A 13,229-nucleotide genomic window follows, 5' to 3' on the forward strand; every position below is an offset into this window, starting at 1 on the left:
CCGCAGCATATTAGCACGCTCCACACTGATCTCACTATCCTCCATATCCTTCTCCTTGGTGAATACCGACACAAAGTACACATTTAGGACCTCTCCCACATCCTCCGCCTCCAAGCACGTGCTCCCTCCTTTATCCTCGAGTGGTCCCATCCTCTCCCCGTTTATCCTTTTGCTCTTGATGTACATATAGAATGCCTTGGGATTCTCCTTAATCCCACTTGCCAAGGACTTTTCATAGCCTCTCCTGGCTCTCTTAACCCCCTTCTTGAGTTCTCTACTAGCTTCTTTATATTCCTCTAGGGCCCTGTTCGATCTTAGCTTCCTAAATCTTACATATGCTTCCTTTTGCTTCTTGACTAAATTCACCGCCTCTCTTGTCATCCAAGGTTCATACTGGAGCATACTGGTCCTGTACTCTGTGCAGTTGGTCTTTAAACACCCTTCACATGTCAGATGTGGACTTGCCCAAAAACAACTATTCCCAATTAACTTTCCATTGCTCCTGTCTGATACTCTCATAATGTAGAATTCTTCTTCGTAATGTAAACTTTTCCTCTATTGTGTTTGCAACTATTGCTTTGGCCATGAGTCTTCGCCCCAAACTGTGGACCCTTTTACTCTCCAGAATTTCCCATTTAACTGGACTCCTCCCTCTAGCCTCTTACCCTCTCTAGATCTATTCATTATAAACTGCTGACAAGGGCTTACTGGCTCATATTTTCCTTACTCTAACCCTGACACCACTGAACTTGGGGTATTCTGTTGACTAAAGACCAATGAGCATCACTGTCATCAAACCTGCTGACAACAATGTTGTTGTGCTTTGGCAAACAAAACTATCTCGCAGAAATTAAGCTTCAGCTTTCAGACATCTCCCCTTACTAACCTTTAAACCACGATCTCTCTATTTCACAACTCTTTTATTCCTTTGTGTCTCATTCTCCAACAGCTTTGATGTTCCTTTGTTCAGATGGTCTCTCTCTGACTACCCCCACTGACCAGACATTTACAGCTTATCCTCATGTCCTCAGGGAATATTCCTTTTGTCCTTTTTCGTTTCTCGCTTTGAGAGTTCCGGAGATGTATCTTCAATCTGAGACATTTCTCTTTCCACAGATGTTGCCTGAGCTGTGAAGTGTTTCTAAGATTTTCCATCTCCTAGCTAGGAGATCTTTCCTCTACAGCCTCCAGCCCCAAAGCCTCACACATCCTGCATCTACCTCTATCATTCCAGATCTTTAAGCAGGTCTGTCTGGATAGACCCATTGTTTCAACCTCACCCCAACGAACTTATTTATTCCTATCCTTTCTGCCCTTGCCCAGCCCGTTACCACTGACATCTAAGACACCTTCAATGCCCTCCAGCACTTTGTTCCCTGGTCCCAAGTCCCTCATCGTCACCATGCATGTACAATCTCTCTACAACTCTATTCTACACCAGGATGGTCTGCGGGCCCTTCACTTTTACTTGATTACAGACCCAACCAATCTCTTTTTACCATCATTTAACAGGCTGAACTTATCCTTACATTGAACCTCTCCCTTCAAGTCCGTTCACTTTCTCCAAGTCAAAGAGATGGGAACTTGCAGAGGCCCAAACTACGCTCATCTCTTTACTGGATATGTGGAAGAGTCCTTGTGTCAGCCTATTCAGATTCCCTCCCTCAACTCTTGTCCCTCGCATTTGATGACGGAATTGCTTCCTGAACTGGCACAGATCTCAAAAAAATTTATTGTCTTTGCTGTCAATTTCCACCTTGCTCTCACATTCACACGGTCCATTTCTGAACCTTCCTTTTTCTTTCTCGACATCTCTATTTCCATCTCAGGCAATAGGTCAGCTACCAATACCCATTAAAAGCCCACCAACTCCGACAGCTATCTCAAATGAACCCTATTCTGCGTCCTGTCGGGACTCCACTCCACTCCACGTCCTGTCGGGACTCCACTCCACTCCACGTCCTGTCGGGACTCCACTCCACTCCACGTCCTGTCGGGACTCCACTCCACTCGTTTTCCTTTCTGCTCTGATGACGACACTTCCCACACCAGAGTCTTTAAGATGACTTCCTTTTTCTTTAACCACGGCTTTCTACCACAGTTGCCAAGGCTCTCAACTGCACCTCCTCTACTTCCTGCATGTTTGCTCCCTCCCACTGAGAACGAGGATAGGATCTCCCGTCGTCCTTACCTTTCACCTTTTAATATCAACGTGCCCTAGAATATCAACATAGCCTTCCCTGATCCCACCATCGTCCTTGTCCTTCTCCTTGGTGAATACTGCTGAAAAGTACTCATTTAGGACTTCGCCCACTTCCTCTGGCTTCAGGCACGGATTTCCTCCTTTATCCTTGAGTGGACCTACCCTTTCCTTGGCTATACTCTTACTTTCAATATAGCTATAAATTGCCTTGGGATTCTCCTTAAGGACATTTCATGGCCTCTTTTAGCCCTCCTAATTCCTTGCTTAGGTTCTTTCCTGCTTCTTTTACATTCCTCAAGGGCCTTGGCCGATTTCAGCTTCCTAGACCATGCGTATTCTTGCTTTTTCTTTCTGACTAAACTTCAGTATCTCTTCTCATCAAAAGTATATGCTGGACAATAAAGGACCCAGCATCTTTATTGTTCATCATATACCTTTGATGACAAGAGATATTTTCAACTGCTGCGTTAATGTCAAGGGAATTTATTCAACTTTTACCTGAATTCAGAGATAAAGTTATTGGAGACTTTTGAAGCCAAACTTGACTATGTGTTATGTGTTCCTTCCAGATTTGCAGAATACTTCAATGGTTGATAAATTTAATACTTAAATGTTGGTAGTTAAACAATATGGTCAGTGAAAGGTTGTTGAAAAATATTCCTCAAGAATATGATCATTTCACCTTTTCAGGAGAAATTGCCTTTTGAGAATGAAATACTTGAATTTTATTCCATTGGTTACATTTAAGTGCATGTGAAATTGAATTTAATCGCTACTTGATACTTGAGCCAAGATGAAAACTTCTTATTCCCAAAATATGACGGTCATTTATAATCAAACACGATGAGTATCTTGAGCTTAAAATTAATACCAACTTCAATTTTCAAAAAGTAACAGCTAAGCTGTGATCAAAATGTGTTACAATCACAATGGTATTACAAACTTACCTAGTAACCTGAAAATCAAGTGCAATTCATCTTCTACAGTGGAACCAGGAAAAAGAGGTCTTCCAGCTGCCATTTCATAGAAGATACACCCGACACCCCTGAAACGCATCAAAGCACATGTAGTCCATATAAGAACTTGTACATCTCAACATACCCAAAGTTTCTGACAAATTTCCCTTCATAATGCAACTAGGATTCCCACCTCACCACCACCATCCACCCACCCCTCCCTCCCTCCCCCAAAATTATCCTTAATGAAAAGGTCTGACTATTCCTTTACTATGGCTGTAATTCTTAAAATAAAATTCACATTATACATTGTAGGTAATGATTCCATCTTGATTAATTATGCATAGGGTGTGGCTGAATTCACATGACTATTCCCCTGACAGCCAAACAAGTGTTGCTGCCAGCAGTTACCTGAGGATGCGCAAATATCTGAACCTATTTTTTTTTTGCTTTGGGAGAAGAGCAAATGCAAACCTCAAACGTTGGCACAACATCGTGGGCCGAAGGGCCTGTACTGTGCTGTAATGTTCTATGTTCCGTTAGTTAGTAAATCAAATTGTACTACTGCTATGGAGGGAGTTCAGCAAAGGTTCACTCGACTGATTCCTGGGATGGCAGGACTGATGAATGAAGAGAGATTGGATCAATTCGGCTGACGTTCACTAGGGTTTAGAAGAATGAGAGGGATCTCACAGAAACCTCCAAAATTCTAACATGACCAGACAGATTTGATACTGGAAGCAAGTTCCCAATGGTGGGGAAGTCCAGGTATCAGGGATCAGAGTCTAAGGTTACGGGGTAAGCCACTTAAGACTGAGAATGAGGAGAAATTTCTTCTCTTGGAGAGTGGTGAATCTGTGGAAATCTCTATCCCAGGAAGAAGCTGAGGTCAAATCATTAAATACATATAAGAAGGAGTTAGATACTGTTCTTAGGGTTAGATGGACCCTGACCCTAAGAACAATATCTTAGGGGGAAAAGGCGGGAATTGGGATGAATAGCCATAATCACACTGAATATCAGGGCAGGCTTGAAGGTCCGAATGGCCTATTCCTACTCTTATTTTCAATTTTTCCTGTGTTACTGTAGAGGGTTCTCTTGAAAATGGCATTTCTTTTATTCACACAAGCTGCGTGTGTCAGTCCATCAATCCTGATGCAGCTGCCACATCAGTTTATTCTGGTGCTTCTACATGATGCCTATAAGGCTGGGGAAAGGCAGAGGTTCATCTTTTTCTTCTTTATCTACTTAACTCTTTGTATTTAATTCACTGTTCACAAACAAAAACTAAGCTAGCACTCACTGCCAGCAATGAGCCAGCCTTGCTTGTCGTAGATCTATAAATGAGGCATGAGTGAACATACCTTTTCCACATTTGCCAGTATCAATTTTCTGCCTCAAGGTGGTGGGACCCAAGGTCATTCTGTGGGTGGGCCAGAAGAGGCCCAGCCCACTGAATAGCTGAAAAATGTCAACAGCTGGCTAAGTCATGGCCTTAGATCTTGCTCTGTTTAGCCTGTAAGGACTTATGTTTCTGAAGGTCTCTAATATTCAGAAACATTCAAAAACTTTTGAAGTTGATTATTGAATTAATTTAAATTGATGAAAAATGATGAAAAGTAAAACAATTAAAAACAATTAACAAATTATTTAGTTAACTGTGTTTGAATTATTTAGTTTTTAACTAATTAAACTAAACTCATACTAAAAAAAAACGAGTAAATGACCAAAAACTTCCCTTCCCCTTTGCAGGTGTTCTTTGACGTGGAAACTCATTCACACTGTTCCCTTGCCAGTTCGAACCTTGCACAGGTTCAGCAGGCAAACTGCCCAGTGTGAATGAGTGTAGTGCTTACAGCACTCAAGAAACTCAGTGCCAAGGACACCCACATCCTCAACAACGTCAAGATCCACCACATGATTGCCAAGGACAAGGATTAAGAAGGGCGAACTTCCAGAAGTGAAGCATGGATGAACCATAACTGCAGCCACTCTTCGGCCGATTCATTTTACTCCACATTATATTAAGAAATCCCTGAGCATTAGATAGTCAAAGGTCAAGGGACAAAACATCACTGGTGTTGCAATGTTGAAGCCCTGCATGCCAGAACTGGTTGTGCCTCTGGCCAAATTGTTTTAACATAGTTACATCACAGCAAATACTGGCATCTGACAATGTGGAACATTTCCTGACTTTGTCCTGCTCACAAAAAACAGGACAAATCCAACTCATCCAGTTATTCCCTAATTCGTCCACCGTCAATTATCAGAAAAGGAATGGAAGGTGTTGTTACCGTTGCTACCAAGTGGCATTTATTCACTAGTGTTCACGCATGCTGAGTTTAAGTTTCAGACTCATTACAGCCTGCACGTAACATCAGCAAGCATTTGACCAAGTGAAGCATTAAGGAGCCCTGGTAAAAATGACATGAGTGGACATCTTGGGAAATAAACTGTTTGTAATCATCCCATACACAAAGGAAGTTGATTGTGGTTATTGAAGGCCAATCATCTCAATCTCAGGGCAGGGTCATAAACCCAATCACCTTCAGCCGCTTCGTCAATGACTTTCACAAGGTCAGAAATGGAAATGTTCACTAATGATTGCAATGTTCAATTCTATTCACAACTCCTCAACTAATAAAGTAATCTTTGACACAAAATCATGGTAACATTCAGGTATGGGCTGATTACTAGCAAGTAATGTTTGCACCACACAAGTGCCAGGCAACAGCCATCTACAACGCGAGAGAATTTAATTACATACCCTTCACATTCAGTAACAATTCCAAAACTGGGTTCCCCACAACCAACATCCTGGGGAGTCATCTCTGACCAGAAACTTAATAAACCTACAATAAAAATATTGTGTTTGCAAGAGCAGTGGTTGGGTATCCTGCAGCAAAGAGCTCACCTTTTGAATTCCCAAAGTCTTTCCACATGTATAGAGCACATTAGGAGTGTCAATCAATACTCTTCACTTATGCAGCACCAAAACTGCTCAGGAAGCTCAATACCAGCCAGGGCAAACTAACCAGGTTAATTGGTAACCCATTCATTAACCCAGGGCATTCAGCCTCTTTATCACTGTATACCATAGCTCCAGTGTGTACCATTCACTAAAAGCACTATAGTTATTTGCAAAGGGAACTTCAATAGCATCTCTGAATCTTGTAGCCTTTATCTCCAAGGAACTTGAGGGCAGCAGATACATAGGAATTCCTACACTCAACCCTTCAAGTTGCACACCGTCCTGCTATGGAAATATATCACTCCTTCATCTGGATACTGACCACCTTCTGGGTGAAAACATTGCTCCTTAGGTTTCTATTAAATCTCTCCCCTCTCACCTTAAGCTTATGCCCTCTAGTTCTTGACTCTCCAACCCTGGGAAAAAGACTTTGCGCATTCACCCTTTCTGTGCCCCTCATGATTTTATACACCTCTAAGATCACCTCTCATTCTTCTAGACTTCAATGAAAGAAGTCTCAGCCTACTCAACCTCTTTCCATAACTCAGTCCCTCGAGTCACGGCAACATCCTGGTAAATCTCCTCTGCACTCTTTCCAGCTTAATGGCATCTTTCCAATAGTAGGGTGACCAAAACTGAACACAATATTCCAAATGTAGCCTCACCAACATCTTGTAGAACTGCAACATAACATCCCAGATTCTATACTCAAGTGTCCTGACTGATGAAGGCCAGTGTGCCAAAGCTTTCTTTACCACCCTATCTACCTGTGAAGTAATTTTCAGGGAACCATATACTTGTACTCCTAGGTCCCTCTGTTCTACAGCACTCCCCAGGGCCCTACCATTGACTGTGAAAGTACTACCTTCATTTGTCTTCCCAAAATGCAACACCTCGCACTTATCTGAATTAAACTCCATTTGCCATTCCTCGGCTCACTTACCCAGCTGATCAAGATCCCTCTGTAAATCCTAATAACCATCTTCACTGTCAATGACACTACCTATTTTAGCGTCATAGACACAATAACAAATGCAATCGTTCACCTTACTTCATCCAATTTTGCAACTCTCTTCGAGAAAAGGGAATATATTGAAGTTCATCGCAGTGCCACCAAGAGTAGACAAACTTAGTGTTTTCTTCTCAACCTTTTTATCATGACTGGCTCAAGGCTCGACATGTGAGACTTTCATTTACTCAGTATTGCAGCTGAGAGTTAGTCGTCCCTTTGGCTCCTTTCCCAAATACCAATTTACCAGTGGACCTGCCAATAAAACAACCTCTCTATTTGCCTAAACCAACCTCCTAGTTCCTTGTAAACTCAAAAGTATTTCCTGCTGAACTACAGGAGGCAGCATTGTAAATGTGTTTCAAAAAAACCTTTTTTCTTAAAATGAATAGATCAACTTGTAGAATCAAGAGCAAGAAGTAGTAAAAAGGATGAGGCAAGCCCAGGAATGTTTAGGTGGTGGCAATCTTTATTCTGAAGACAGTGGAAAGGAAGGAGTTTAATAGTTTGTGTTTTCTTGTGTGACCACTTCACAATCACTTATGCCAGGGAGATACTTCTCATTAAGTGAGATTTTAGCCTTTTATTCTCTGTGGTATTCTGTACAACTCAGAATTAAAAGTCAACTCCAATCACCTGAAATTCTGACAAGAAAATGAATTAAACTGGTGTATTCTTGTTCTTTACCTTCACCTAAACCTATTATTCTGTTCCACCATGTTTCCCTGATCTCTTGCACCAGTACTGGCAGCAATTCTCTCCTCAAGAAATCCCAAGTAGTTCCTTCACCACAGGAAACAGCATTGCCCTCTTCTCTGTTGCAAAGATAGATAAAATGGGGAATATCAAATTGTGATAGCAAAAATATTTCTCCTGCTTCGTTCTGGCTAATCCATGAACAGCCATAGAGAGCTGGAACCCAAGAACAGGAAAAAAGCCTGTATTTAAATAGGACAACACTATTGTGCTTGTCTTGTACTTCATAAGATAGTCGATAGAACTTTCAGTTCAAATATTTTGATTCTGCAGTAAACATTTGTAGAAAATTCCATGATGCTGCACAAGAAATTAATACCATCATAGCAGGTGATGGAAAATGGTGCGTTCATACAATTAAAACATTTCCTTCAGTCAGTCATAATATCGCAAATTAGATTTCCAAAAGAAAATACTTTGTAGAATAATTTGGCTTAAAAATAAATAAGAGAATTAAAATCGAGGCAGGTTGGAAGATAATATTTCAGATTATAAAGAAACTTTTAATACTGGTTCATGGGATTTTAGTGCTCACTTTAATTTGTATATTGTAGTATTTGCTTCCCTGGGTTGAAGAAAAAAAACTAATTACCAATGAACAGATGGAAATACCAAGATCTGTTTTGTTTTCGGCATTTACTGGAATCATTCCACTTATGTTACCATTTCTAGTTCATTACGAAAGGCTGGGCATAAGAGATACTATATCACCTTTCTAAATGTCTGGGCAATCATTTAGTTCTCTATCTTTCATAACCAGTTCAGTGCCTTATTTTTTTTTTATTGTTTGTCTGCCTTGACTTTAACTGACAGCTCAATGCCCACCAGTGGATGCATCTAGCAACATTCTGCTGTGTGTGTGTGTGTGTGTGTGTGTGTGTGTGTGTGTGTGTGGTCGTATGTAGTTTTGTACACAAGTTTTATTACAAGTTCAGCAGAATTGAAGAATTTTAAGTCAAATTTCATTGTCAGATTGCACTGATTTTTTGGTCCTAATTTTCACTTTTATTAATCCTAGCTTGCATGGTCTGACAGTAACATCGTCCCAAGAATGAAAAAAAAATTAGAACATGTGTGTGTGTTCCGGTGAACAACTTTCTACGTCAAACTAGTGATTTGAAGTTTCTCAAAAGATCAAGGAATATTAAGTACAACCACATTGACTGCAGATCAAATACAAATTTTTGCAATTTTTTGTGCTTTATGAACCTTTTGTGCTGTAAGGTGACCCCCACCCACAAACATAAGAAATAAAACCCTCAGCTGATCTGATTTAATTTTCAGCTCCAACTCCATGTTCCTGTCTGATCCCCACTAAAATGCATACATTTCCACATCTCATTCAACACCATAGGGAGCTCCGCTAATTTAGGTCATTTGCAGGCCTTCCGATAGGTTATTATAATTCAGTTTCTTTTAGGTTATAATAGGCTCCTATTAATTTTTTTTTACATCATTTACTAAGAAGCTACAATATACAAATAAAACTAGTATTTGACTATGGATAGATCCTTTAAGTCATTTTTAGTTGTTTAAAACTGGCTTACTCACAGCAGTAGACACAGATAAAATTATTGCTTAATTTTAATGATAAACCCATTCCCAGCTGCCACCATGATGCCACTCTTAAATATATCAAGGAGTCCTTTAATTTAACATTCCCCAGTTGCACTGGTTCATAGATTTAAGGTTTAGCAGAAACTTAAGCACAAAAATAAATCAAAAGGTAACCCCAGTTTTACTCGGATCAGCAAAAGTGCACAAGTGAAAGTTATGGACCACTGCTCTTCAACTTTTACAACACTGTCAGATGTTTTGAGAATAAAGTTCACAGGGGAAATTTGAGACCACTTTTTGCTTAAGATTTTAACTGATATAAAAATGACTAGGTAAAACTCTTGTAATCTGGCATGCTCAAACCTTTGGTAGCGTTGGATGAGAAAATTCTCTGGATTATTGGATGCTGTTCCCTATTAGTACATAACCTATTTTTAATTCACTTTTAAAAAAGTTACACAGCACTGTAATAATTAAGTTGAAAGGGGGCACAGTAACCAGGGCCCTGGTGAGTGAAAGGGAGCGCGGGAACCAGGATCTCAGTGAGTTGGAAGGGAACACCAGACATTACCTTAGTGAACCACGTACTGAACCATTGGGATTTCTGAATGGTCAGAGAGAGGATGATCGTAGTTTTACCCTTAGCTCAAATTAAGCAAAACATACCACATGTCGATCTGTGTTGAATACTCTGAAGAACCCAGGAGAACATCTGGAGGCCTGTACCATAAAGTTACAACCTCATTTGAGTACGTCTTTGTAGGAACTGACTTTGCTCTTGCCAAACCTGCGAAAGAGAAAAATAACATGGTGAATAATGGGTTTCACAATGCAACAAGCTGCAGATAAATCATGGCCATTAAAATGATGCTGTGAAATAAACTTAAACAGTCAAGGCTGAGAACTACCGAAGACTACCTGGCTTGTTTTCTTGCATCAAGTAAACAAAACTGCATTTGAAAGGTGATTAAGTTGTTTAGAGCAAGAATTTGGTTAAAACTGACATTGCAAAAGAAATTTACATTCTAAGTTATGGCAGGAAAATTATAGCTTCCTCATTCTTTGTAAGCAGATTAACTGTCACATTTGAAAAGGGTCCAAGTAATCATCCTTTCGTGGTCTCTTAGAGAATTCATATTCTAGATTGTCAGACGGTGGTCTTCCATTCTCCAAGTGGAACATTCTAGCTCCAGCACAGTGGCACAACTCACTGCGCCAGTCCTGGCTTCAGCTGCTGTCTTGTGTGGCTATTCGTGTCTTCCCTGTGATCCCGTGGGTTTCCTACAGGTGCTCCAGTTTCCTTCCACATCCTGAAGACCTGCAGGTTGGTAGGTTAATTGGCCGCTGTAAGTTCCTCCCAATGTGTAGGTGAGTGGTAGAATCTGGGGGGAGTTGATGAGAATGTGGGGAGAATAGAAAATGGGATCAATGTAGGTTCAGTGCACGAGTGGTTGATGGTTGGTGTGAACGGTGGGCCAAAGGGCCTGTTTCCGTGCTGTGTCTATGACTTGATGGTTGGGAAAGGCAGCAATGTAAACAGAAGTTAAGCATCATTTCAACAACGAGGGACTTTTCAGGTTGGTGAGTAATTATAGAGACACAAGCAACTGCAGATACTGGAATGCCTCCATCTCAGGAGAAAACTATCCACTGATAACTACTATAAACCCACCGACTCCCATAGCTACCTCGACTACGCCTCCACCCAGCCTGTCTCCTGTAAGAACGCCATCCCTTTCTCTCAGTTTCTCCATCTCCACTGGATGTCAAAATAAGGACTTCCATTCCAAGACTTCTGAGATGTCCTCTTTTTTCAGGAAACGTGGCTTCCCCTCTACCATGGTCGATGGAGCCGTCACTCGCATTCCTCCTTTTCCCAGACGTCTGCTCTGTTTCCCCTCCCCACTGGACAGAACAGAGATAATGACACAGGAGACTGCAGATGCTGGAATCTGGAGCAACAGACAAAAAGCTGGAGGAACTCAGTGGATCAGGGAGCATCTGTGGAGGGAAATGGACAACCAATGTTTCAGGTCGAGACCCTTCATCTGGACCAAAAGGTAGAGGGGAGATAGCCGGTATAAAAAAAAGGGGAAGGAAGGGGTGGAGCAAGAGCTGGCAGGTGATGGGTGGATCCAGGTGAGGAGTGGTGATAGGTAGGTGGGGGAGGGGAGAGTGGGAACAGTGCCAGCAGCTGGGAGGTGAAAGATTGAAGTAACGAAGGGCTGTAGATGATGGAATCTGATAGGGAAGGAAAATGGAGCCTGGAATCATGAGGGAGGTGGGGAGGGCAGATGGGAACAGTGGGGGAGGGGAACCAGTGGGAGGGGTTGTGGGTGATGGGCAGTTGGAAAGGGTGGAGATGGGAAAAGAAACAGGGTGATGGGGACTGGGGTGAATGCAGGAAGAACGGGTAGATCAGGAGGAGAGAGAAAGGGGACAGAGGGGGAGCAGTTACTGGAAGTTGCAGAATTCAATGTCCATGCCGTCAGGTTGCAGACAACCCAGGCAGAATATGAGGTGTTATTCCTCTAGTTTGTGCTTAGCCTCACTCTAGCAGTGCAGGAGACAGAGGACAGACATGTCGGTGTGGGAATGGGCAGAAGGAATAAAATGGCTGGCCACTGGGAGCTCCAGATGGCCACGGTGGACAGAGCGTAGGTGCTCAGTGAAGTGGTCACCCAGATTGCAACTGGTCGCACCAATGTAGAGGAAGCCATGTCGGGAGCACTGAATGCAATAAATAAGGCCAGAGGATTTGCATGCGAATGCCTGCCTCACCTGGAAGGACTGTTTTGGTCCCTGGATGGAGGTGAGGGACGAAGTGTAGGGACAGGTGTTACAGCTCCTGCAGTTACAGGGGAAAGTGCCCGGGGAAGGAGGGGGATGGATGGGGAGGGATGAGCGGACCAAGGGGTCACGGAGTGATCCCTGCAGAAAGCAGAAAGGAGTAGGGAGGGGAAAATGCGGCTGGTGGGATCACGATAGAACAGACTCGGAGTTCCCTTGGTCCTCCCCTTTCACCCTACCAGTCTCCATATCCCACACGTCATTCTTCGCCGTTTCCGCCAGCTGCAATGGGATCCCACCACCAGTCACATCTTCCCCTCTCCCACCCCCTTTCTGCAGGGACCACTCTCTCCGTGATTCCTGGCCCACTCATCATTCCCCACCCACCCCTCCCCATCTCTGGTACTTATCCCTGAAACCATGGGAGCTGTAACGCTTGTTCTTGGACTGCCTCCCTCACCACCATCCAGGGACCAAAACAACTCATCCAGGCGAGGCTAAGGTTCACTTGCACCTCCTCCAACCCCGTCTATTGCATTTGGTGCTTTCCAGATGGCTCCCTCTATGTCAGCAAGACCAAGCACAGCCTCGGTGACTGGTTATAGAGCACTTGTGTTGTGTCCACAATGGCCATCTTGAGCTTACGGTTGTATGTCATTTCAATTCCCCTTCCCATTCCCACACCGACCTGTCTATCCTCTGCCTTCTCCACTGCCACGGTGAGGCCAAACGCAAACTAGAAGAACTACAGCTCATATTCTGTTTTGGTAACCTACAGTCCAATCGTATGAACAGTGTATTTCTCAATTTCAGGTAACCCACACCTTGTGTGTGCGTTTCCCACTCCTTTTGTTCACCTTTTCCACTCCCCCAACCCCCTCCCCATTACCCAGATTCGTTATCCTCAGCCACATGGCTCCATCTGCCCAGCACCCACACACCGATCCACCTGGGTTTCTCTTCCCTTAGCTGACCTTTCCTATCCCT

At 42.7% G+C, this 13,229-nt stretch overlaps 1 protein-coding gene across 4 annotated transcripts in view; it reads right to left on the reverse strand.

Annotated features, from left to right (window-relative positions):
- cdk17 (cyclin-dependent kinase 17) overlaps nucleotides 1–13,229 on the reverse strand; it is a 133,290-nt gene that overhangs the window by 6,452 nt on the left and 113,609 nt on the right. For all 4 annotated transcript variants that reach the window (XM_052033595.1, XM_052033594.1, XM_052033593.1 and 1 more), the window contains 2 exons: nucleotides 10,119–10,239; nucleotides 3,151–3,248 (listed from right to left, as the gene is read on the reverse strand). In XM_052033595.1, coding sequence (XP_051889555.1) covers nucleotides 3,151–3,248; nucleotides 10,119–10,239 — 219 coding nt within the window. The remainder of the gene's footprint in view (nucleotides 1–3,150; nucleotides 3,249–10,118; nucleotides 10,240–13,229) is intronic.

The sequence above is a fragment of the Pristis pectinata genome, chromosome 19 (assembly GCF_009764475.1).
Source record: "Pristis pectinata isolate sPriPec2 chromosome 19, sPriPec2.1.pri, whole genome shotgun sequence".
Taxonomy (NCBI): Eukaryota; Metazoa; Chordata; class Chondrichthyes; order Rhinopristiformes; family Pristidae; genus Pristis; species Pristis pectinata.